Genomic DNA, 25,702 nt, shown 5'->3' with positions numbered 1-25,702 from the left:
TTGTCACCATACAGTGCGATGAAATACGTGAAGAAGTGGGAAGGAAAACTCAGTCGTAAAGAAAAGATGAACGCCTAAATTTTTTGAAGAATACAATAGAAATGAATATTGATTCAGATTACGGTTACAAGAAGTGGAAGATGAAACGGCGAGGTGAAGAAGATTCTGAGTTGGAGAGAGCATTGATGATAATAGACGAGGAGATGGAAATATGGGCTAAGAAGAAAGAGGTTAAGGATGAGGTAGATGATGGTAAGGTGTGAGGTATTGAAGAGAAGATTGATTACTGGAAGGAGCAGCATGTTTACTTTGTCACAGAGTCTAAGTATTGGGAGATCATGTACGGATACTTAGGCGACAACGACCATCGACAGTTATCAAAAATTTGTTCGTTTGTCTGCCGTTGGATGCAACGACGAATCACAGCAACTATCAATCGCAATTTAAAGTGTTTTATTTATGAAATTTATGTGTTCCACCTTTATCTGATAAGTGTTTTAATTATGGAGTTTGATTAATGTTTTAATTATGGTCACGCTAATAACCTAAAAATTTGACTAATTTACATCTTTCGCTGAAAATATTATTTGAAAAAAAAAACTAAATTTTTTGTTCAAGTCATTGATGAGTTTAGGTTTTACCTTTATCTATATTTTTACACTTTTATTTTTCCGTCTATTTTCTACTTTCACTACATTACTCTAAAAAATTACCAACTGAACAAATAGAAATTCAAAAAAAAAAGAATATAAATATTAGTTGAGAAGAATTGTACAGAAATTCTACATGAAGCATGGTAGCAGAAATAGAGAATTCATTAAATTATTTGATAATGTAAGAATATTCTAATTGTGTTTGGTTGTAACTTGTATGGAGAATAGAGAATTAATTGTACATAGATATAAATTAAGATACAAAAACTTTTTTTCATTTATGAGAGTTTTGTTTTTGTTATGTAACATTTCATGTAAATTTTAACAACTTCATGTCACTAAGTTAATAATGTATTCCAATTTCATGTAGAATGCTTATTTGTCTCCGCCCTCACCACACACTGCGGTGAATCTGGAAACAAGATCCAGGAGGCTAAACGCCTCGAGTTCGTGAAGAGGACGGTAGCAATGAAGAATGAGTCCGAGTACTGGTTCAAGAAGTGGGAGATGAAGAAGCAGAGTGAAGAAGATTCTGACGTTGAGATTGCACAGATGATGTCAGAAGAAGAGATTGAAATTTGGGCAAAGGAGAAAGAAGCTGAGGCTGAGGGTGAGGCTGATGAGGGTAAGGTTTGGGGTTTGAAAGAGAAGACAGATTACTGGGAGGAGCGTAAAGTTCACTTTGTTACCGAGGCTAAGTATTGGGAGATCATGTACGGGTACTTAAGTTGATCAGACTAAGTGTTTCAGAGATGGACTTCATGTGTTCTTCTAGAACTATCTAATAATAAGTTTCTTAATTATGGAGTTTTATGTTTTCTTGTCTTAATTATGGAGTTTTATGTTTTCTCGTCTTAGTTATCGAGTTTCTATGTAAGTTTCTTAATTATCGAGTCTGAGTTTGTCTGTTAACTTCTTTAATGTATGCTTTCGTTTCTTATTTTATTTTCTCGATCTTGTTTACGAGTTGTGGATCATATCTTTTGCACCATCGTTTTGTCTCTCGCCATATCATCATGAGTTTCAGAGAACCATTTCCCCCACTAATCAAAAATTATGTTTTGTAAATATTGATGGAAAAAATATTCAAGATCCCTGAATATAATGATTCTTGATTGAAAAAAAAAAAAACCTTCCACGATCCAATTTTCAACTCAATCTCTTTAAAAAAAGTTTTAAGGACAATGAAATAAAAGGTTCATGTTAATGAAACAAACAACGGTTAATGTTAGAGACTACTCTTCAGTCATTAAAACTGCACACCTGAAGACAACACCTTGATTTTTATATTAGATTCTTGACTTGGCTGCAGCTCCAAAGCAAACACCACAATGTTCTATACTTCTTCTCCCAGTTCTGGCAACAAATCAAAGAGGAAAATAAGAACCAGATATTCAAAGGCAAACAGTTTTTCACTACAAGAACAACTACAGTTTTGAAAACTAAAAAAGGTTGACAACTACAATTTGTAATGTAAAAATATACATCTTATTGATCCTATGCTCATACGTTTTGTGGAAATAAAACAGTTTATTTGCACAAATAAACGGGAAGAGCTAGGAGCATTTCCCGAGCTATGCAAGTGTTTGTTTCTCTATATCAGATTCTGAAGGCCTACATATTTTTCAGACTCACACAGGATCAGATAAGAAAATATGATACAAATAACGAGAGGATAATAGCCGAACGTATCAGTGGTGTTATTGTCCACTTCTTGTTCTTTCCGGTCTTGGGGATATGCAATTTTCTTTTCAATCCGTCGAGCCTACAAAAATGAAACTCAAATTTAAAAGCAATTTATCCTAGCAGGTTAGAAAGTCACAAGGAGAATAATCACCCACAAAGCGAATAGGAGTAGTGAGCAATAACAAATAAAATAAAAAGACAAGGGAAGGAGTTATTGAACTAAAAACTAAGCTTACTTGTCGAGACTGTCATAAGTTAAACATACAAACAAATCCCGAATTAATGTAAAATAGTCGAAAAAGGCATAAAACAACAACACATAAGTTACAACAGTTTAAGAGCAAATAAGCTCTATTCACTGGAGTGGGGCAATCCACGAGAAAAGGCCCTCATGGATAACGTCGTGGAGAGTGTTGGAGGAGAGGTCGTAGTAACCAAACCCCGTGCCCGAGGTTGCATAGTAGACAGAATTAGGGCGAAGTCCGGGATATTCGGTTGCAGAGACGCAAAAGGCCTCCCTATGGCCTAGGAAAATGCAGAGATCGCCAATGTCTTCAGTGTATGAACCGATTCCTTGCTCACTGTCTTGTCTAAAAACCACAAAGGTTCTGGTCTTAAGCCTGCAAGAGATCCTTGAAGGAGGAGGGTTCTTTCCGGTCCACGGCTTCACTTCTCCTTTCTTCCAATAGAAGGATCTCTCATTACACCTTATAGGCAAGAATGAAACACATTAGGATATCTCATAATCTTTGGTTCAAAGGTTAACTGCATCAGATGCAATACAACAATGCACACAAGAATGAAACACATTAGGATATCTCATATTCTTCTCTCTATTTCACACTGTTCCATGCCCTATAACCCACACATTTCGCTCTCTTACATTCTATTCCTACACTAGGTTTCTGCAAAGGCAAGAGGGATGATGAATTTACCAGTAAACGATGAAGGAGTCGCCAGAAGGTGACTCGACCAGGTATCGAGTCTTGATACTTGAGAGAAGCTGTTCTTGCCTACTCACGGGGATGTCAGAGTTAGGGAATCTCTGGTACAGAGTCACCTGAGGGAAGTCGTCGGAGCTAGTGTTGATGAGATCAATGGGACCCTCACACTCTTCCTTACTCTCCCTGGGGAGGAGATAGAACTTGCGGTCTCTTCCAGAATACATCATCACATTGGAGGCAGGAAACGGGACCTTGATGCGTGTCCAAGCCGAGTCACCAGGCCGCCACAGGCTGAGGAATGGACTACTAGAGGACTTGACTGCCAATACACAGTCTTGCTGGTTTGGAGAGGCTGATAGAGAGATACTGGAGATACGAGCTTTAGCATCATCCTCCAATGGAGGCAGATTGAAAACCTTATGTGACGAAACAGAGGCACACGGGTTGAAGATATTAGTGAGATACAATGTGGGCTCGTATATCGTCTTCGCAACAATCCATCCCCTCGAAGATCCCATCTTCATCGTACATTGGAGCTCCTCCGACAGATATTGGTCGCGAATTTTCACTATTTCCTTCTTCCTCGGATCATACAGGTTAATGTCGACCACTGATCCACCAGACGCCGCCCTGTAGTTGGTATCCTTTAAAAGCAGATACGGCGTCGCCGCCGTGGAGAAAGACCGCAGTTCACTGAAACAGAGTCTCTGCTTCTTCACAACTGAGGAGATCTTAGCGGTTCGACCCAAAAGCTGAGACATTGTTGAAAATGAAAACCCTAGACGGCTAACCAAAACCCTAAAACCCAACCCTTGCTTGCTTCACTTCCTTACTTTCCCAAAACTTCCATTTTTTTCCCTTTTACCCTAAGTTTCCATTTTTGCATTCTCGCTTTATCAGTACTCGACTTAGGGAGTTTGATTCGATTTCGGTTAAACGTGGTAAATTAAGGGAATCATAACCGAATAAATCAAATCAAGCTGAATTGGTTTAGATTAGGAAGAAACAGAAGAAAAAGATAACAAAAGGGAACTGGTTAACACGTTTATGTAGTGTGTGATATTAGCTTTCATTTTAGTAGCGCTATATGTTCTCATATAACTCAACAGCAGTCAAATGCTAGAAAACATTATTACTACCCATTAGCGGTAGAGAGAAAGTTCCAAAAAGTATAACATAATCTAAAGTAACAAAAAAAAATAAAAATCGTCAACAACAGTTCAACAAAAAGCATGGTAGTACAAAGTCAAGGCAAAATAAGTTTGACTCAAACCCTTAAAGTCAAATCCAATGGGCCGAGAATCGTTTCGTCAATTGCACCAGTCCCGGTTAAAAACTGGAAGAAGTTTTAAAGACCGTCATTCATTGGCTGCAATAATAAATAAATAAACGTCGTCGTTTATCCTCGTCGTAAATGGGCCCATTTAATGATGAGGTCCAATTCGACGGCATACAAAAATAACCCGCATACTAATCCTGACCTCGTATTATATATATATATATAATGATATATTACAAAGTTATATCATCACCATCAAACACATCATTAATCATACACACATAAAAAAAAGAGGGTCTATATATTCCTCATCTTGCCCTTTTTCCTTATTCTCCAAACCAGACCAAAAATATATTCTCTCGGTTTTTTCCAGAGCGTATATTCAAATTCTTCCTTAAAAAGTAAAAATTAATCTGATTCTCTCTACTACTACTACTACGATGGGTGAGGTTAGTCACTTCATCTTCTTCTTCTTCGATTTCTCTGTCCGATCTCTCTAACAAACACGTGATTGATTTCAATTTCTCTTTCGATTTTGCAGAAAAAGGAAGAAACGGCGACGAAACCTCAAGGAGAGAAGAAACCTACCGATGGTGGAATCACCACCGTCGTTATGAAGCTTGATATGCATTGTGAAGGTTGCGGCAAAAAAATCAAACGCATCTTCAAACATTTCAAAGGTATTTAAATCAACTGATTTCTCTCTGGATTTGATTACTATCGAATTTGAAACCCTAACCCGAATTTTAATTGTAATTTAGGTGTGGAAGATGTGAAGATTGATTATAAGAGTAACAAATTGACGGTGATCGGAAACGTAGATCCAGTGGAAGTTCGTGATAAAGTGGCCGACAAAATTAAGAGACCAGTCGAACTTGTCTCTACAGTAGCGCCGCCGAAGAAAGAGACACCTCCTTCATCAGGCGGTGCAGAGAAGAAGCCTTCTCCGGCAGCGGAGGAGAAACCGGCTGAGAAGAAACCAGCCGCCGTTGAGAAACCCGGTGAGAAAAAAGAAGAGAAGAAGAAAGAGGAAGGAGAGAAGAAAGCTTCTCCTCCACCACCACCTAAAGAGGTAATTAATTCATTAATTGTCTCTATCTGTCATTTATCTCTTCTAATTAAAGAATTTTATAAACAAACTTAAAAATTCAGATAGCGAAACTATATATTAAAAGTAATATATATTTGTTTTTGTGGTCTATAACGTGTGTGTGTCCACTTCGAAACTTTACGGTATTTACACTCGTTCAATTCCAAATATATTTGGATGACTTTTTCTATCTTTATATAAAGATGATTCCTTTAGTTATAATTAAGATTTTAACTATGATCATAATCGTTGTTTCTAATGAAATTTCTTTGATGTGATACAGAGTACTGTGGTTTTGAAGACCAAGTTACATTGTGAAGGTTGCGAACACAAAATCAAAAGAATAGTCAACAAAATTAAAGGTATGTTTATGATCATTAATCCCATTTTAATTAAACAAATTGATACGGTTGGTGATTGAAGAAGATAACGGAAGCAATAGAAAGTTTTATTATTCCTTAAATTAGGTTGGACTCAACAACCTATTGTTAGCTTATTTATTATTTTAGTGAGAAAATATCATATGGTTAGCTAAGAAGTAGTTAGCCTAATCTTCCAGCTTAATTATTCTGTTAATGTTAATTAATTAATGTATAAATTTTTTTTTACAGGGGTTAATTCGGTTGCTATTGATAGTGCCAAGGATTTGGTTATAGTTAAGGGGATCATTGACGTGAAACAACTCACTCCTTATCTTAACGAGAAGCTTAAACGCACGGTGGAAGTTGTTCCGGCCAAAAAGGATGACGGAGCACCAGTGGCAGCTGCAGCGGCGGCTCCAGCTGGCGGTGAGAAGAAGGACAAAGTTGCTGGTGAAAAGAAAGAGATTAAAGATGTTGGAGAAAAGAAAGTCGACGGTGGTGGTGAGAAGAAGAAAGAAGTTGCTGTTGGCGGCGGTGGAGGAGGAGGTGGAGGTGGAGGAGACGGTGGTGCTATGGATGTGAAGAAATCGGAGTATAACGGTTACGGTTATCCTCCACAGCCGATGTATTACTACCCAGAAGGACAAGTATACGGTCAACAACATTACATGATGCAAGGTCAATCATCGCAATCGTATGTACAAGAACCGTATTCGAACCAAGGATACGTGCAAGAATCGTATATGAACCAAGGTTACGGTCAAGGGTATGGACAAGAAGCTCCACCACCACCATATATGAACCAACAAGGTTACGCAGATCCTTATGGTCACATGCGTGCGCCTGAGTTGTTTAGTGATGAGAATCCAAATGGGTGTTCTGTGATGTGAGTAAAACAAATGGGGAGGAAAATGTAAATAACTAAAACAATATAGGGTGAGAATGTTAGCTATGACAAAAATGGTATACTACGAAAGCACGGAAACTTCCGAGTCCGGTAATCTAAACCGGCAAGATTGGCCGGTTAGAACCGGTTTTTGAGAGGCGTGGATTGGTTGGTTGGTTTATTTCTTCTATATAGGTACTATAATTTTGTATCGTAATAATCTTCTGTTTTATAACTTTTTGTGCTATGTAATTGTCAGGTGATCATAATGAAAAGAAAACATATTAGTTCTGATTAATTTATTATCTGTTACAAGAAATCGTCTTTGGTGTGTAATAAAAATGAAGAGTCACCACATACACAAAGAGGTGGGAAATAAAAAAAATTCAAAAGATTATTACTATAACTAATTCTTAAGTTTTAAGACTCCTCCATAAGCACTTTAATATATATGTGCATAACTTGAATCTTATCAACTCGTTTTTATTTCGTTCTAAAATGTTGGATGTGTAAGGAATCTTAAGGATGAAATGGATACATATTCAATATCGGTACGTAACACAACCGACTAACATTAAGTCATATAGGACCGCATTTCAAATCAATCATCACAACGGGAGAAGAATAATCCAATTCTTATTGGTCTTTGGTTCGAATTGGTGTAAGTTATAACTTATAAGTTTATAACGCAACATTTAATATTTCGCATAAAATGACGTAACTCTAATACCTGTTTAGTAGTATAATTTAGTAATCAACCGACGTTAGATCAAAAGTTAGGAAACAATTGATACCCTCTCTGTTTCAAGCCGTTGAAAATTTCGGACATGAAGTATATGTTATATGGCTTATTTCTTTCAAAACCTCTTGATTATACAAGTTGTGTGCCTAGATATTTTTCCCAATGTGAGTTTAACAAAATTCACATCTCAAATGACATATTTACAAACGTCTGGTCGATCGTCTTAGGACACAGCAATTGAGTTTTCAGTTTTGCATTATTTTACACGAATATCTGGTTAGTCTTTCTTATTTTAATAGCTATAAATAAGAAAAAGCCGAACATTTAGAATTCGTCTTTAGTTTATCTTGAAAAGTTTATACTTCTGAGGGTCATAGTATCTTTTCGTTTACCATAAAAGGTAACACTATAATGGTTAACACATCATAAACACAAATACAACTTGCATAAAATGTTATACTACAAGAAGACTAATATATATATGTGGGTGTGTATATGTATATGTTTGTATTAATGGAAACAATATTTGACTCATTGGTTTTAATAAGGCCAAAAAGAAGAGTCGATGGAGACGTAATTTATGGATGTTAGGTATAAATGAAGTTATGTAGTTGAATTTTAATGATTTATTGGATCAAATGGTTGGATGTATTAAGTTAGCTTTATTGTATCAGAACAAGAAATTGTGCTAGAGTTAAAACTGTCTTCATCGGATATGATCATCAAAACTTGTGAGTGGTCAGAATTGCCAAGGGACAAATAACTATTAGCATTCTCCAATAGATACATGTACATATGGAGAGATCGACTTTAATAACTAATTGTTTTATATCTCGATCATTCTCAATTGGTTTAACCAGTTGTGTATATTTTTACTGGAAAGCAAATCTATACGTGTTCCTAGGTAGGTGTGACTTATATATCTGGATGATGATAATATAAACCATCAATTTATTATGTTTATAAGATATACAAATAATCAGTAATCGCATAATTATAGTTTAACTAGATCGGAAGTAGAGCATTCAAATGCTTGGCTATAGACATTTCTAAAACATATTGTTACATATCTTGTTTTGTTTTCTTTTTGTCTATTGACACAATGATATACAGCAAAAGAAAAGGTTTAAACCTGTCTAGAAATATATAGAAAATCAGTTTCTAGATATTTTCAAGATTTTTTTGTACATATTTTTTGTTATTGTTGATCGCTAAACAATCCTCACTCTCCAGAATAGTCTAGAATCGTCCAGCGTTTAATTTCCATGGTCAGGAAACGATAGATATTTTAAATGATTAATGAAGTACAAAACCAATGAAATGTTATTGTTGCCTTCGTAGATAAAATTGTTGGTTCCTTTCACACTCATACAAAGTTAGTGGGGGCAGATTAAGCTAATCTTAACCCTTTCTTTTACTAATTAATTCCTTAAATCTAATACTATACAGTATCATTTAGTTAGAGGTATTCTGGATCAAAGTATACTGTTTCTTTTTTTATCAACTAAGATAAATAGCCACATAATTGTTAATGAAGACTTTCAGAGTGGGTAGTTATTTGGACGGACCGACGTATGATCACGTTTACGTGTGTGATTCTGATATACAATTTTGTTCTTATTGTTTAAAAAATGCAATACTAATTTTAAGATAAGAAGGTTCATGCCGTTTCATACATCAGCAGACATTTTTTTATTTTATTTTGTTCCTTTATATATTAACCAAATACTTAAAACTTGTTTCTTTTAGATAGCATACACTTAATATATATTTTCGTACATCGTAAACAATAAACAAATGTTGTTCCTTTGTCGCTGTCATATGAAAACAAAAGACAATTTGATTCAGGGCAAATAAATAAACAGAAGCTATGCATATAGGACAACTGCAACATTTGTTACTGTTTGATTAATGAATAGAAAGGAAAAATGATGTCATAAACATGTATAAGCAATTGCCTAATCTTTGATTTTTTTTCTACTACATACGTTCTCTAAATAATAACACATCAACGATATTAGCATAAAACCACAAACTAGTATATTACTTTTTTATGGGCAAAAAATATTATATTACATGTATAATGTATTGATATTTTCGATTTTTTTTTTTGTCGTGATATTTTCGATTTCTATTAACAAAACAAGTAATACAAAATATCGTGATGCACAATCCAGTCCTCTATTATCTAATACACGAAATTGAATGTACTAACATAATACATGATCCCTCCAGATTTTGTAGAAAAATAAAAACTCGAATATTTCTATCCACAAAGGCGTATATACAAGAGTTTTATGTGAGCTCCACCAAAAAACAACATATGAACGTAATTAAAATTGTATATTTAAATTTCGTCCAAATCATTTGCTGATGCGAAAACCTAATCCAGCACTTATAATGGATAATAATAATAATTATATATTAATAAAGAAGATATATCCGTCAGCAACATTATAAAAATGTAGAATAAAGTTGCATCAGGATGACGAGGAGAGTAAAGGTGAGACCATGAACTTAACAAATGCCAAGTGTTTCTGACTCAGCTTTGAATGTGACGTACACAAATTACCGCTTTTTAGTTTTTACATGCAATTACCACTAATTGTTTACTAATTTCTGTTATAAACATATCCGAATCAGCAAAAAAAAGAAGAGAATCCTAATATCATTAATATGGCAAAGTTTAGTAGATGCCGTTCGAAAACTTCTACACTGATACGATACATGTGGTTATGAGTCTTTGACTTGTGAGATTTTTAGGACGATATCATGAAACTGTATGTGCATAACAAGCATGAATCATGATCAGAAATGATGGGTGATGATGATGTATGATTAATGTGTAGGGTATTATGTTGACATGTTATAATTAGTAGGACCGGTCCACCTCAGGCCCACATGGCAATTTTTGTCTCTGTTTGGATTGCACGGCACGAGTCTCCCCCACAAGTACAGCTGGAAAATAGAATGGTCTTCTTCTTCTTGTGTAGTTGTGTTCCAAAATGAATAATAAAAACTCGCTACATGAGACAAATATATATATTCCTTTCCCATATTTTCACTGATTTGGTCTAAATTCTCTATTATTTTTGTGGGGTTTAATATGAATTCAGATTATAAAAAATCATATACGTGAAGTATATGTCTTTTTTTTCGTGTTGAACAATATTTGATTATTGCCTAAAAATTATTTGTGAAATTGAACTTCACAGCTTACCTAATGTTTATTTTATTTTAAGATTGGTTATATTTTTGTTATTTTCCTAATTTTTATAACATCATTATATTTATCTGTTTACTTTCTTAATTTATAAATTACTACTCTCAAAACATGTTATTTTGATTTGTTAATATCCTTTTCTTTACAAACACATTTATTTTCTCTATGAGTTTTCTGCAGTTAAAATAAAAAAACTTTTCATAGGTTAAGCTCCTTTTTCAAACCAATCTGATAATAAAGAATGTCAAACTCCTTGAAAAGAATTAGGTAACAACTTGTAATTAAACAATGATAATATTTGTAAGTAAATTCTGACTTTTCAAAATTTGCTCAGTCGCCGCAGCCACACGTGCAACCATGTTTCCACCTTGTTTCGTTTCGTTTCGTTTTACACTCCTCAGAGGAGAGGGGCTGAGAAGAGTCCTCTCTATGTACAAGGAAGCCACTAATCATAGTCCAAGTCTCCATGAAACGTTTTTTTGAATTTTGACTATTTCTCAAAATAAGTTGGAAACTTATTTGACTATTCCATTTTGTTTCAGTAAATTGTCAAACACTTTGAACTTACACTTATTAAATGTTAGGTTGACTTGATTTTTTATATGATCAATAAGGCTGACTTGATTTTATAAAATAATTCTATTAAAGCTTTTCCGTTCCAATTTTCTATACATACTTCTACTGTTTTTACATGTTGAAATTAACAAAAATTCCTTAAAATTTTTCTAAAACCGAGGGTAAGTTAAAGAAAAAAGAATAAAAAGGGAATGAGCGTATATGGGCCGCTATTGGTTTGACTAGGCTTCATTCTTGTGGGCCGGAAGAAGATTTGAGAAATGTCTTGAAAACTCCACACAGTTCTACAAATTTTTGCAAATGACCACTAACTAAAGTTATTATTGCCTTAAACAAACAATCCTTACCAGTACACTTATACACCAATAAAAAAAATCTCTTTTGTTTTAGAACACAACTACAAAAAGTCAAAAACTATAACATGTTGTCTCAGATTCACCTTTACTATTTTTCTCTCATACGTTGCATGTTGCTATCTTTCTCGTGGTTATTTGAGTAATTGGTATTTTCTTGTTACCACTTTGTTCATATCTAGCAATCACACATATGACACATCTACTTGAAATTAATGACAGTTACAGTTCTAAAGAAGCAAAAACTATTGAAAACATGTTTTGTTTCTTCTTATTATTATCAATTGACGTTTTGTTGATCACTTTGGGCCTTGGGCTGCCAAGGAAAGTTATGGATATTTTGATAACATCTGAGGTACCATGTTTAAAAATTAAAATGACCGAACCTGATGCAATCGAACCGGTTAATTAAACAGAACCGGAATCGTTAAGGAAATAACCCAAAATCTCTGAAACACACGCCACGAGAACAATTACTTCCAACGGAGAATGGCCTCAATTGTCGGAATTCGAACAAGATTCCTGAGTTTCGGGAAGCTTTCACAAATCTCTTCTTCACTGTTGAGAATACACAATCCTCGTAATCATCAGAATCCTCTTATTCTCCCTCTTCCTTGTTTCTCTGCCGCTCCTAGTCGTCATCGTCCTCTGATTTGGCTTCGCTCATCTCCGCCTGTGTCCTCGATGACCACTCAGGCTGAATCTGGGTCTTCCCAGCAATCCGATTCTTCCAAAACGGTATTATATTCGTTGAAGTTGTGGCTAAAGTTGAGATTTTTTTTCTGGTATCTTTGGGTATTGAGAGTCGTCAATCCGTTTCTGTTTGAAATTATATTTTTCATTGGTTTTCTACTCAACGGGGTATTTTTCATTTCAATGTCGATTGATGATAGTTTTTCTTTGTTTGAATTCAGTGAATCTTATTCCATAGCCTTTAGGTTTGCTTCTTTGAGTATATAGGATTGGGTTGTTGTTTCTCATTGATTTATCATTCAAAACGTGTTACTAAGATTTATACTTTGAATGAAACTATGATTGCTTGTTCAGATTATAAACTCTTTTTATTGGTCTCAAATGTTGGAGTTTTTTAAAGTTTCATAAGGTTGAGAGTTTGGTACCATCAAAAGGTAGAGTGAGAAATGCAATTCTATAACCGAATCTATCTGCATTATTGTTTTGCATCTTATGCCTGCCTCATGGAACTTCTTCTGTTTTTGGTATAGTTATCTTGATGCTGGTTCTGTTCTTCTTTATTCCCATTTTAACAACTCTTTGAGCGAAATGTTTCTTTGGATCATCATGCCGATTTGATCATACTGATTGGATAGATATCTACTAAATATTCAAAAGTTTAACTCACCATTTGATAATCAGATTATTATCAGTCTTCTTGGTACCATAGTTGTCTGAGAATATGGACTGAAGATGTTGCCATGTTGGTGCAGGTGAGAGTGGTGATAAAGGGAAGAGTACAGGGAGTGTGCTACAGAAACTGGACTGTTGAGAACGCTGAGCAGCTGGGGATAAAGGGATGGGTTAGGAACCGCAGGGATGGTTCAGTGGAAGCACTCTTTTCAGGACCACCTGAAGCTGTTGATGAGATGCATCAGAGGTGTCGCCGTGGTCCTCCTGCAGCCATGGTTACCGGTTTGGAGGCTTTCCCTTCCACTGAAGAACCTGGATCAAGTTTTGAATACAGATCAACCGTCTGATTGATTCACTATTGAGAGAGAGGGAGAGAGAGAGAAAGAGATGATTTTCTAAAAGTTGCAATGATTATAGATGTCTGGAAAAGCTGTAACCAAGGCTTTTAGATTAAACAAACATTCCATGTGTATATGTTTGTTATCTACGGGTAGTTAGTTGCAGCAGATTCTGAGACAGTGTATTTACAGAACAATGAGCAATGTGATGAAAAAGAGTGTGTTCTTCTTCTTTCTTGCCTTCTCTTTCCAGTTAGGCAAATATCTTCCCTCTGATCTCATGTGCTCAACGAATTTTCTGGTATTTTTTTTCATTCTGTTTCATCTTGATGGGTTTTTGTTTCCATGTTTCTATGAATCACCATCGCCACTGGATAGATATCTACTATATATTAAAATTTTGAGTTAACCATCAGATTATACAAGGTCTTCTTGGTACCACAGTTTGGTTAACCAAGTGTCTTGCTTATGATCAAATTGTGCCAGAGACTTTGAGATATATCAATTTGAAAGAAAAAGAATCACCATCGATGCAAAGCAAATTACTTATTTGCGTAGAAATTATATGTGGAAATATCTCACAACAAACATATCAGTATCGTGGCTAATCAATGCAACGGAATACTCGCAAAAAACAAATTAGTAATGATCATCAAGCTACTTGTTCACTCTTCTAGTACCTATATTTCCCCCTGCACTTTTGGGAACAAAATATAACTTCATCGTACTTGAAAACTATTTTGTGGGGACAACGCTCCTTGCAAATGAAGCAAAGAGGTCGAGACATATGATGATTGTTGGCCAGAGCATACATCTTTTTATTGTTGAAGCTGATCCACGATGAACCAGGCTTGATGTATAAAGCCACCCCAAGCATACATTCAATATGTAGGGTGACACAACAGTACTCATCACACATATAAAATCGCTCCTGTGGATTTATATTTCTCTCGCAAATTTCACACCAAGATGGCATGGTACTTGTCTCCTCGCCATACGAAAGAGTGAGCGTATGCTTGTCATGCTTATACCTCAACTTTTGAGGTAAAGTAGCACATCTAAAGCACAAAGCAAAATCACACTCTATGGAGTTGAATGTTTCATTTGTCACAGTACAATCTGACTCTTTGCAAGCGGAACATACTCTCCACTCTTCTGGTTTGGTTGTTAGGAATAAAGGATGCATATGACTTTCATGGACTAGTGGCTCAGAAACGTTGGCACACTGCACATGTAGCTGGAAATCTTCTTTACTGCACTCATAGAAGAAACCAGTTGTGCACATCCAAGGACAAGCTGAACATTTCTTTCTAACGTTGATAACACCATCAGAGTTCACTAAAGTGAGCAGATGTGGATGTATCGGATGATGCATTTTGCGAGGGAAACTCGCACATTCGTCGTGGAGTATATAATCACATTGCACACAAGAGTAGAAGTTACCGAAGTAGATTGGCATGATGCATGCTTGACATAACTTATCCTCGTCGTAATCTTTGCTCGTGTTCTCGTCAAGTTTCAAATGATGTTGTGGGTGACTAAAATGTTGTATGATTCCATGGCTTATTGTCACAAACGGTTCAACGACTTCTTCTTCAACTTCTTCTGGCTTTCCCTCAAGTTCGATGCCATCCCACACATTTCTTTGTGTTGCACATCTTGAATGAGCCGCATATGAACAACCGTCCTTGATGCAAGAATAGCCCCCGTAATCATTGTCTATCTTTCTGCGACAAACACTACAACACAAATCTCCTTGGTCAAAGGAGTAGGTAAATGATATACGGTGGAGATGGCGGGAAATCCTTATAACACGTGGTAAGCCGGTACACCTTTGATGGACGACAAAGTCGCAAGGGGGACACATATAGATAGGCGAGCTAGAATCAGCCAAGGCACATAGGTTGCAAGTTAAGCTGGAAGCCTGCAGTCTTGGAAACAGAGCAAGTTTATGCTCATGCCACCTCGTATAGTCTCTATATAAGACACTAGGTTTCTTCACACAAGCTACATTCATAGCATAATTGCAAGCCAAACAACAATAGAATATATGGGCAAGATCTTCATCACAGCAATAACATTCCCTCGTTCTAACACTAGAAGGTTGCGACGAAACAAGCTGAAGAGAATGTTTTGGATGAAGAGGGTGTTTGACATCAACCGGAGCCTGTTCATAACCTTTATGGTTCTCACCATTGCAACCTCGACATCGAAAATGAGTGAAGTCATTTTCTCCTGGTAACTTTAGTAAATTCCAGTTGACCTGGAGACAATCCCACTTCATAGGGATATAGTATAACCGATTGCTTCTGCAGGTGAGTTCCTGGCTCACTTGAAATTTACCATGATTCAAACTTACTTCAAATATAGGGCAGAAGGAAATAAGCTTCTTCCATTTTGGATTCATAGAAATGACGAGGGAGCCTATCTGATGGATGAGTGAAATGAGCTCCAGCTCCGGCTCGTGATTCAATGAATCTTCAACGTGTGACACGTAATTCCCATCTGAGTCTGAGTCCGAATCTGTAGGCCTAACGTTATGAAGACAGTGAGAAACAAGTGATATGAGCTTCCTTAGCGGCTTCGGCTGAGAATCCAAATCCATAGAGTTGTAAACAGAGATTGTTTGAGTAATGAGTGACATTAGCTTCGACTTCGGCTTCGTCTTCGAATCCAAATCCATCGATTTGACCAGATCGATTATTCGAATAATGAGAGATATGATCTTGGAATCCCTATCTGAAGTATAACTCCAAGAGTTTGTGAGAGACATTAGTTGAGTGATGCGTGATATGAGCCTCGACTCTGGCTTTCGTCTCTCATCTGCATCAACGAGATCGTGTATTTGATTAATGAGTGATGCCATCTCCGAATTCGAATCCTTCATTTCGTTGAGGATACGGCATGTTTTATAAGTGACTGACGTGAGCCTCCATTGTGATTCCGTGGGATCCAAGTCTGTAGAGCTGATGATAGATATAATCCGAGTCACGAGTGATACCAACTGCGACTCTGGTCCAGAAACATACGTGTTTCTGAGAGAGATTATTTGCCTAATGAGTGATGTGATCTTCGGCTCTTGCTCCGACTCCGGATTCGAATCCAGATTTAAAGATTTGATGAGAGGGATAAGTTGAGTAACGTATCCTGTGAGATCTGTTGCCAGCTCTAGACACATATCCTCACCTCTTATTAAAGATACCATTTGAGAAATGATATATAAAATGAGCTCCGACTCCCAATTCGTAACCTCTGTGTAGCCGTCGAAAACATCTGTTTCTTCGGTGAGAGGTACTTGTTGGTTATTGGTGATCTTCAGTTCCTCCGTCTGGACGAGACGGCCTAGCTGAGAAAGGAGTGTTAAGAGCTCCGAGCGCTGGTCCATTGCTAGGAGGATAGAGAATATTTGAGCGGTAAGTGATATAAGCTCCGGCTCTGACTGCTTGAGATCAAAATATGTAGAGCTGATGATAGAGATCATTTTAGTCACCAGTGATACCAACTCGCACTCTGGTCCTGGTCCTGAAACAGAGTTGCTGACAGAGATTATTTGCTTTATGAGCGATATGATCTTCGACTTAGGCTCTGACTGCGAATCCAAATCCAGAGAGTTGACCAAAGAGATTAGTTGACAAGCAAGTCTTATGTACTTTGAATGCATCTGTGGTGAGTCATCCCCGGAGAATGAGATGGTTAACATTTGAGAAATAAGAGATATCATGAGCTCCGACTCGGAATCCATAGAGCTGCTGAGAAGGGATTTTATTTGAATAGTTATGAGCGGTATGAGAGATGATTATTTTGACTAATGCGTATAAGAAACTTACTGCTCTCTGTATGTATATGTATATATAGAACTCGTAGCTTGCGGATCACGAGACAACACCTCAAGGCTGTCTGAATACAAAGTCAACCATCAATTTTAGATAGAAGAAGTTATGATTAACGAAATGGGCGTAGTTACTCAAAAACATCTCATTACATTAAAAAAGGATATAATATGTTTGATTAAGCAAGTTACAGTGAACCAACGGTAAAGCAGAGAAATAACTGAAATCGTCAAACGAACACTTTTGCATGTCGATCTCTGTTAGTGATCAAAGATCACGAAATCTGATTATGTGGTAAAGAAACAGCTCACCAGAGAGATTTAAAATAATTAGTTAACAGTAGATGTTTACTTTATATAATAAAAGAACAAATCAAAACGCGCACTTCAAGAATCATAATGTGTAAATTACGACAGTTTCGTGACTAATAAGTCTTGTGGATCTTTTCTTGTTGTAATGCTTATTAAGATAATTAAAAAATCGAAATCATGAGATCATCTTAAAAGTTTACTGGTTGTCTGAGCGCAAAGTCAATGAAGGATTTAAAGATTAGAAACCTGAACAGTTCAATGTTAAAAATGTCAAATTATATTCGAGTTATTTAGGTCGGCATTTGCAAATTTTACATGTTTTTCATAAACAAAACATGTAATCAAATTGGTTAGATGGTACGCTCGATACGCTCTTCTTTGCATAGCCTGTCTACCTGTCTTCTTCCTCTGTAAACCTCTGCTTTGTCTTGATGTGAATTGTTGCAGTGCAGAACGGTTGCAGTATTTTGGGCTTGGGCCATCATTGCCTAATTCATATGGGCCTTTACACTTTCAAGTTTAAGGGTGCCTAAAAAAAAAGAATGAATCTTGATTAGACCGAACGAGATGCAATCGAACCGGTTGGTTAAATATAATATAACCGGGATTCGGCGATGAATTATTAAACCAAAGGAAATAACTCTGAAACATGAGAAAATTTCTGAGTTTGGCCTCCATCGTCGGAATTCGAACAAGAATCCTGAGTTTCGGCAAGGTTCCACAAATCCTGTTGAGAATCTATAATCCTCGTAGTCTCTCCGTTCGCCGTTATCATCAGAATCATCATCTCTTCCTCTTCCTACGTTCTCTGCCGCTCATCCTCTGCTTTGGCTTCGCTCATCTCGTCCTGTGTCCACCATGACCACTCAGGACATAGAATGGGTTATTGTTTCACATTGGTTGTCAAAAATTGAAACAGAGAGTTATACTATAGATGAAACTATGATATGCTTGTTCAGATCCTAGACTCTTTTTATTGGTTAAAATGTTGGCGATTTAAACTTTCATACTTGAAGAGTCTGAGACCATCAAAAAGGTTGAGTTAGATGCAATTCTATAACCGAAGTACATCTGCATATGTGATATATTTATCTACAACTAAGTTTCGTTGGAATCTTCATGCTCGTTCTGTTCTTCTTTATCCCCATTTATCAGCTATTCAAGCGAAATGTTCCTTTGCGTGATGAACATGCTGATTGGCTTTAGATGTCTACTAAATATTCAAAGTTGGGTGCAGGTGAGGGTGGCAATAAAGGGAAAAATTACAAGAAGTGTGTTACAGGAACTGGACTGTTGAGAACGCTGAGCAGCTTGGGGTATAGGGATGGGTCAGGAACCGCAGGGATGGTTCAATGGAAGCACTCTTTTCAGGATCACCTGAAGCTGTTGATGAGATGCATCAGAGGTGCCGCCGTGGTCCTCCTGCAGCCATGGTTAGAGGCTTTCCCTTCCACTGAAGAACCGGGATCAAGTTTTTAATACAGATCAACCATCTGACTGAATCTATTTTTGCACATATTTTGATTAATCAATACAACGGAATACAATATTAATAACATTTCTTACAATCTCCATCAAAACATTTGCTCTTCCCTCTACCATCAATCTTTAACAAGACAATACGTGGAACAATATTTTTTTCCAGAGCACTGAATAGCTACTTTGTGTGGACAACGCTTCTCACAAACGAAGCAAATGTGTGAGTCATATGACCATTGTTTGGTAGAACGTATACCTTTTTACCGGAGAAGAGCCACCACGAATAAGGTTTCATGGTCATAGCAAATATACATTCAATGTGGAGGGTGACACAACAATCCTCCTCACACGTATAAAATCGCTCTTTTGGATTTAAGTATCCCTCGCAAACTTCACACCAATAAGCCATGGTACTTGTCTTGTTCCCATAAGAAAGAGTGAGCATATGCTTATCATGCTTATACCTCAACTTTTGAGGTAAAGTAGCACATCCAAAACACAAAGCAAAATCACACTCTTCAATGCAATTGAATGTTTCTTTTGTGGAAAGAAGAAGCCATGATTCTTTTTTGCATACCGAACAAAGTCTTGCCTCATATGGTTCGGATGTAAGGAATAAAGGATGCATATGACTTTCATGGACTAGCGGCTCAGAAACTACGGCGCACTGAACGTGTAGCTGGAAATCACAGTCTTGTTCATCGCACTTATAGAAGAAACAAGCCCTCAACAACGAAGGACAAGCTGAACAAACTTGGCTACGATGGACCATAACATTGTAATACTCTGTTACTAGAGTTAGCAAATGTGCATGTATTGGATGATGGTGTCTACGAGGAAGATTCGCACATGCTTCATGAAGAATGAAATCACATTGCATACAAGAGTAGAAGTTACCGAAATAGATTGGTCTGACGCATGCTTGACACTCCATATTCTCATCGTAATCTCTGTCAGTGTTCTCATCAAGTCTCAAATGATGATGCTTATGACTGAAATGTTGTATGATTCCGTCGCTTATCCTGACAAACGGCTTAAGTTCTTCTTCATTTTCTTCTGGCTCTCCCTCGAGTTCTTTACCATCCCACACACTTCTTCGTGTGGCACATCTTGAATGTGCCCCATAGAAACAACCGTCCTTGATGCAAGAATAACCGCCATAATCATTGTCGATCTTTTTACGGCAGACACCGCAAGACCAATCTCCTTTCTCAAAAGAATGAGTGAAAGAGATACGATGGTGATGACGAGATATGCGAATGACACGTGGTAAGCTGAAACAGCTTTGATGGGCCACAAAGTCACAAGGGGGACATATATAGAAAGGACATCTTGTATGTGTCAATGCACAAACGCTGCAAGTCAAGGGAGTCTTTCTTGGAAACAGAGAAAGAGTATGCTCATGCCACTTGGGATGGTCTACAGATAAGCGTCGTGGTTTCTCCACACAAGCTATATTGATAGCATAATCACAAGCCGGGCAGTAATAAAACATCTGTTCGAGATCTTCATCACAGCAATAACATTCCCTCGTTCTATAAGAAGCTTCAATCAAGACAAGCTGGAGAGAATGTTTTGGATGAAGAGGGTGAATGATCTCAAGTGGAGCCTTGTCATATTCTTCATCATGGTCGTCGCCATTGCAAGCCGAGCAGCGAAAATGGGTGTAGTCTTCTCCTGAAAACTTGTAGCGTTCAAATCGGCAGTCCCGCTTTTTATTGCTGCACCGCTGGACATTTCCAGTCACCTGAAATTTTCCGTCGTGAAAGCTTACTTGTACTTGTGGGCATAAGGAAATAAGCTTCTCCCACTCTGGATCCTTAGATTTGACGAGGTAGTAAATTTGGTGGAGGAGTGATATGAGCTCCGGCTCCGGCTCGAGTTCCCTTATTTTAAAAAAGAGCAACTTGAGCTTCTGATCCGTAGCAGAATCTATAGAGTTGACGAGAGGGATGTTTTCAGATACTAATGATATGAACTTCCTTAGCGGCTTCGGCTGGGATTTCAAATCCATAGTGTTGAAGAGAGCTATGGTTTGAGTAGTGAGTGACATGAGTTTGGTCTCCGGTTTTGGTAGCGAGTCCAAATCCATAGAGCTGAGGAGATCGATTATGCGACTAGTGACTAATACGACATAACTCGTTGCTTCATCCGAAATCCAAAAGAGAGGATCGACGAAAGACACTAGTTGACTAATGCGTAATAAGAGCTCCGTCTGCTGCTCCGAATCCATAGCGTTCGCCGATAGAGAGTTTATCTGAGTAATTAAGCGAGAGATTTGAATGATTTTGGTATGTTTGCTGCTCTCTCTATATTGGTATATGTTTATCTAACCAAACAATGTATAATCATGTATACAGGCTATCCACTCTCCATCCCATATTACAGGCTGTTCGAATACAAATTCAACGGTCAACTTTTAGAGATTAAAAAAATAAAGTGTGACAAGACAATCTCAAGCTGTCCGTAGCTTGCGGATCGTGCCTAAGAGTTTTTCTTAGACTAATAATGAAGTTAATGAGGGTTACATTGGCGTTGGCCTATGCAACTTGCACCTTTTTCTATATTAAGTTGTGGGCCACAACGACTCATGGGCCATATTTAAAGCCTCAACTACACTGCTCAATCCGTTTTTGCTCCTTTTTGCAAAAGAACCCTCCATTTTCTATTTTTTATTGTAAGTTCACAATATTTATTTGTTGAGAAAATATGAACCTTTGATCTCTCTAAAAAATTTGAACTTTTTAACCAATTGTGCAAGTATTTTTGGGTTAAACTACAATATTACGATTACTATTTAAAAATCGTTCAAACGAAAAATCAGAGATCGATTTACTAAGAAATCAATGGTAAGATTGTTGAACATTTCATATGTGTGATAAACTGATGAGAATTTGGGATGCAAAGCAAATTACTTTTTCCTGAGTGAATTTTCTTTGAAAATATCTCTCGTAGAAAAATAAACAGCAATCGATCTTTGCATTGCATTGGTCCTTTTCTAGACCAATTACACCGAAGAAACACAAGGTTGTCTATGTTCCTCTTCAATACTCTCTAAGTAAATTTCTATACGACGTAGTGTTGTCTATGTGGTGGGTAAAGAATTAAAGAACCCACTAGATTTTCCTTATCCTTTTGACGTAGTGTTTTCTATTCATTCATCCACATAATGATACCGTATACTATGCTTTCACATCGCAAAAGACAAGTACAATCTAATATACGAGATATGCGTACACTGTACACATACTCTGCTGAATGAGTGTATTCACAACAGTGTCTTCACGCGTTTACTTGACAAAATGTCATGTGCTGATGTGACCATTCGATGATTTTGTTTTAATTTTTTTTTCTTTCCATTATTAACAATCACGTTTTTTATTGGTCGAGTTCAATTTATGGAAAGGATAAGGAAATCTTGTAGGTGATGCGTTTACTTGACATCATACAATATGACGTCATGTACATGGGCTTATGTTTTACTCTTTATAAATCACCACGTTAATAATTTCACTCTTTCAAACTCTCACTTGAGTAAACAGCAGTTACGAAAACGCAATGAAGATTCATAAACTCTGTTTTCTTGCTCTGCTCTTAGCTCACACCACTTCCGCCGTCAACCTCAACCTCAACCTCAAAACCTCAGAGTTGGTCTTCCTTGGAGACGCTGAGCTCGGTCCTGCTTCTGATGGCGTCAGCCGCTCCGGAGCTCTCTCCATGACACGAGACGAGAACCCATTCTCTCACGGCCAAAGTCTTTGGTCCACTCCAGTCCCTTTCAAGCCTTCTTCAAACTCTTCTTCTCCTTATCCATTTGAAACTTCTTTCACTTTCTCCATCTCTACTCGCATCAAACCCGCCCCTGGTCACGGCCTTGCTTTTGTTGTCGTCCCTTCCATTGAAAGTGACGGTCCTGGACCCGCTGGATACCTCGGGATATTCAACAAAACCAACAATGGCAACCCCAAAAACCACATCTTTGCTGTCGAATTCGACGTTTTTCAGGACAAAGGTTTTGGAGACATTAATGATAACCATGTCGGGATTAATATCAACTCTGTTACTTCCGTTGTTGCTGAGAAAGCTGGTTATTGGGTTCAGACAGGAATTGGGAAAATGAAACACTGGTCGTTTAAAGAGTTCAAGCTGAGTAATGGAGAGAGGTACAAGGCTTGGATTGAGTATAGAAACTCCAAGGTTACAGTTACTCTCGCGCCAGAAACCGTTAAGAAACCTAAGAAGCCTTTGATCGTTGCCCATTTAGATCTCTCTAAGGTTTTTCTTCAAAATATGTACCCCGGTTTTTCTGGTGCCATGGGCCGTGGCGTTGAACGTCATGACATTTGGAGTTGGACCTTCCAGAACAGTGCCAAGAGAATCTAAACCGGTTCTGTTCGGTTATGCTTTTTCTAATGTATCAGAAAGTTGTAACCGGAATGAATAAAATAGCAAATTTTGTTGTTTTAATTGTTTGTATTTGACTATTTACACAGTATCCTATCCTGCTAGGACCTGTGCACTTGTTGTTATGTTGATTCTTCATTCTAAAAGATTCTAAGTAGAGACCTGACACACAGAAACATCACAAGACTCGTTTCAAGAATCAAAAATTGATGCAAAGCAGAGTAGTTACTTAGAGTAGAATTTCAATGGAAACATCTCATAACATTACACAGATCAGTGTTTGACTAAGCAGTGTGATAAAAATTCAAAACTTCATGTCGATCTGCGGTGGGAACAGTCTGCCACGGTGATTGAATATCATGAAATCCGAATTATCTGGTAAAAACACCGCCCTGCAAATTTTTTGAAAGAAACCAGTTAACAGGAGATATTCACTTTATCTAGCAAAAGCCAAACTCAAAACCAATTCAAGAACCTAATGTACAAAAAGGTAGGGGAGAGGCTGCGACATAGAAGGAACCAAAGTGGGTCTAAAGAGCCAATGAAACAAATATAAACTGATTGAATTAGCCAGGAGCAGAACTGGTTAAAGCTCTTGAAACCCATAATCGTAACTGGACCAAATATAAACTAGAAAATGTCCCTTTGAATGTCCTGCATTTTAGAAAACCTTAGCTGCACAAAGTATTAAAGAAACATCAATGTTTGACCTAGAACATCTCTAGACGACAGTTTCTTATCAATAAACATGAGTCTTTGGTGGTCATTCAATCATCGGGAAATATAATAACTACCAAATTTCCATGTTTCAGATTGATAAACACTGATGCACAACAGAGAGTTAAAGAGACATCAAAACTAGACCCTCGAAACATCTCTAGAGCACAAGTTCTTTGAATCAATTGATTAACAACACATCCGTAAACCTTCTCAGTCAAAAGAAAACATATTCACTAGAAACACCCATGATTAAACTGAATAATTGAACCAAATCTAGCCAGAAGATGCTTCTATAAGACCCGTAGTAACTCTACACCAAGTTCAACAAAGTACGAACAGAGAAAAATTCAATAGTAAAAACACTCACTAGATAACATGAATTCAGATTGATTAACACTGATGCAAAACAGAGAGTTCGAGAGAAACATGATCACAAACCTGTTTTCATCAGAATCCGGATGGATCGAGAGAAATTTACCAGGGAAAGTCAAAGCAGCCCACATACACAGAGCTAGTCCAATGATCAACTCCAGAATAACCTTAAATAAATCCAATCATGATTCATATAAAAGCATAATCATTGCTGATATAATTCAAACACAATTGAGGAAAAGAGAAACCGTTATCATTATATACTCACATTAATCGGTGGTCGAGAAAACTCTTCCTCCATAATCTTCAACAATCCTCTATCTGAAATAAACAAGAGAAACCCAAATCAAGATCCTATCTCGAAAATTAAAGTAGATCTGACTCAATTGGAACTGGAATTGGATTGGGAAGAGTAGACATACATTGGATTGTTGAATAAGCGGCATGAGAAAGAATAAGAACGCCGAAAACTCCAACTAAGAACCCCAAATTCATCTTTAGAAGTTCTCTTTTTTAATTTTCTTCTTCTCTAAGTTGATTCCCGATCTGGATTTTCTCGTCGAGTATTCTCCGTCGAGAATCGAACTAGAATAGAAGACGATCAGTGGAGTTTAAAACGGCATGTAGTTATAATATCGCAAATCTCAAAGTGAAAACGGCGCAACGTCTAATATCGAAGAGACTAACAACGGCGCGTAGTTCTAGATTGATGATATCCTAGATTCCTATTAATCTTTTGTAACCCAAACTTTTTTTTAAGTAACTAATATTTTTAATTAGATGAAAGTTCAGTTAGTTTGATAACTTTTTTACAACAATAAGGGTTTATCTTTTGGGAAAATAATTATTTTTTCGTATAATAAATAATTATGAATATTTATTTAGAATTTCATATTGATGATATATTCATATGCAAACAAAAATTTCTGCAATTATTGAATTGAATCGTATGTTGATAACTTCGTATAAAAAAAACGGAAATCTATTTTAGAACAAAGAAATCAAATGGTAAGATATTAAATTTCTATTTATAAAAAAGTAAGAAAAACATGTAGCTTGCTTTGGTACCGCTACCTAAGAACCTTCTAT

At 36.9% G+C, this 25,702-nt stretch overlaps 8 protein-coding genes and 1 pseudogene across 12 annotated transcripts; 5 read left to right on the top strand and 4 right to left on the bottom strand.

Annotated features, from left to right (window-relative positions):
* Positions 1-101: 101 nt before the first annotated feature.
* Positions 102-1,385, top strand: AT5G03400 (uncharacterized protein; the record flags this gene model as incomplete). Its single annotated transcript, NM_120419.1, has 2 exons — positions 102-252; positions 1,024-1,385. The coding sequence occupies 2 exons, from the start codon at positions 102-104 to the stop codon at positions 1,383-1,385; spliced, it is 513 nt and encodes a 170-aa protein (NP_195960.1).
* Positions 1,386-2,552: 1,167 nt separating this feature from the next.
* AT5G03390 (hypothetical protein (DUF295)) lies at positions 2,553-4,445 on the bottom strand. Its single transcript, NM_120418.4, has 2 exons — positions 3,275-4,445; positions 2,553-3,046 (listed from the first exon to the last, which is right to left on the bottom strand). Exons 1-2 carry the CDS (start codon positions 4,042-4,044, stop codon positions 2,695-2,697), a joined length of 1,122 nt encoding a protein of 373 aa, NP_195959.1. The 5' UTR covers positions 4,045-4,445; the 3' UTR covers positions 2,553-2,694.
* A 309-nt stretch (positions 4,446-4,754) lies between these two features.
* AT5G03380 (Heavy metal transport/detoxification superfamily protein) lies at positions 4,755-7,269 on the top strand. Of its 2 annotated transcripts, NM_120417.4 has the most exons (5): positions 4,755-5,011; positions 5,104-5,242; positions 5,324-5,634; positions 5,936-6,014; positions 6,264-7,269. In NM_120417.4, the coding sequence occupies exons 1-5, from the start codon at positions 5,003-5,005 to the stop codon at positions 6,902-6,904; spliced, it is 1,179 nt and encodes a 392-aa protein (NP_195958.1). In that variant the 5' UTR covers positions 4,755-5,002; the 3' UTR covers positions 6,905-7,269. The 2 variants fall into 2 exon arrangements, with proteins under 2 accessions (NP_195958.1, NP_001031825.1); NM_001036748.2 differs by lacking the exon at positions 4,755-5,011 and having other exon boundaries at positions 5,015-5,242; positions 6,264-7,200.
* A 4,532-nt stretch (positions 7,270-11,801) lies between these two features.
* On the top strand, positions 11,802-13,767 carry AT5G03370 (acylphosphatase family). Its single transcript, NM_120416.5, has 2 exons — positions 11,802-12,532; positions 13,240-13,767. The coding sequence occupies exons 1-2, from the start codon at positions 12,284-12,286 to the stop codon at positions 13,504-13,506; spliced, it is 516 nt and encodes a 171-aa protein (NP_195957.1). The 5' UTR covers positions 11,802-12,283; the 3' UTR covers positions 13,507-13,767.
* Positions 13,768-14,119: 352 nt separating this feature from the next.
* On the bottom strand, positions 14,120-17,227 carry AT5G03360 (cysteine/histidine-rich C1 domain protein). Its single transcript, NM_001342702.1, has one exon. The coding sequence runs from the start codon at positions 17,216-17,218 to the stop codon at positions 14,171-14,173; it is 3,048 nt and encodes a 1,015-aa protein (NP_001318467.1). The 5' UTR covers positions 17,219-17,227; the 3' UTR covers positions 14,120-14,170.
* A 1,044-nt stretch (positions 17,228-18,271) lies between these two features.
* Positions 18,272-18,944, top strand: AT5G03377 (annotated as a pseudogene). Of its 2 annotated transcripts, one of them has the most exons (2): positions 18,272-18,674; positions 18,876-18,944. The 2 variants fall into 2 exon arrangements; another variant differs by having other exon boundaries at positions 18,272-18,944.
* A 351-nt stretch (positions 18,945-19,295) lies between these two features.
* AT5G03355 (cysteine/histidine-rich C1 domain protein) lies at positions 19,296-21,469 on the bottom strand (the record flags this gene model as incomplete). Its single annotated transcript, NM_001203284.2, has 1 exon — positions 19,296-21,469. The coding sequence occupies exon 1, from the start codon at positions 21,348-21,350 to the stop codon at positions 19,296-19,298; it is 2,055 nt and encodes a 684-aa protein (NP_001190213.1). The 5' UTR covers positions 21,351-21,469.
* Positions 21,470-22,633: 1,164 nt separating this feature from the next.
* Positions 22,634-23,694, top strand: AT5G03350 (Legume lectin family protein). The gene has a single exon (NM_120414.4). It carries the CDS (start codon positions 22,676-22,678, stop codon positions 23,498-23,500), a length of 825 nt encoding a protein of 274 aa, NP_195955.1. The 5' UTR covers positions 22,634-22,675; the 3' UTR covers positions 23,501-23,694.
* On the bottom strand, positions 23,645-25,300 carry AT5G03345 (membrane magnesium transporter-like protein). Of its 2 annotated transcripts, none has more exons than NM_120413.4 (4): positions 25,036-25,300; positions 24,882-24,934; positions 24,680-24,780; positions 23,645-23,913 (listed from the first exon to the last, which is right to left on the bottom strand). In NM_120413.4, the coding sequence occupies exons 1-4, from the start codon at positions 25,106-25,108 to the stop codon at positions 23,826-23,828; spliced, it is 315 nt and encodes a 104-aa protein (NP_568115.1). In that variant the 5' UTR covers positions 25,109-25,300; the 3' UTR covers positions 23,645-23,825. The 2 variants fall into 2 exon arrangements, with proteins under 2 accessions (NP_568115.1, NP_001318466.1); NM_001342701.1 differs by having other exon boundaries at positions 23,685-23,913; positions 23,997-24,780; positions 24,882-24,930; positions 25,032-25,219.
* Positions 25,301-25,702: the final 402 nt, after the last annotated feature.

The sequence above is a fragment of the Arabidopsis thaliana genome, chromosome 5, assembly GCF_000001735.4.
Source record: "Arabidopsis thaliana chromosome 5, partial sequence".
NCBI classification, from domain to species: Eukaryota; Viridiplantae; Streptophyta; class Magnoliopsida; order Brassicales; family Brassicaceae; genus Arabidopsis; species Arabidopsis thaliana.
The sequence above is the reverse complement of the archived record's forward strand: the minus strand, read 5'-3'. Positions and strand labels throughout refer to the sequence as shown.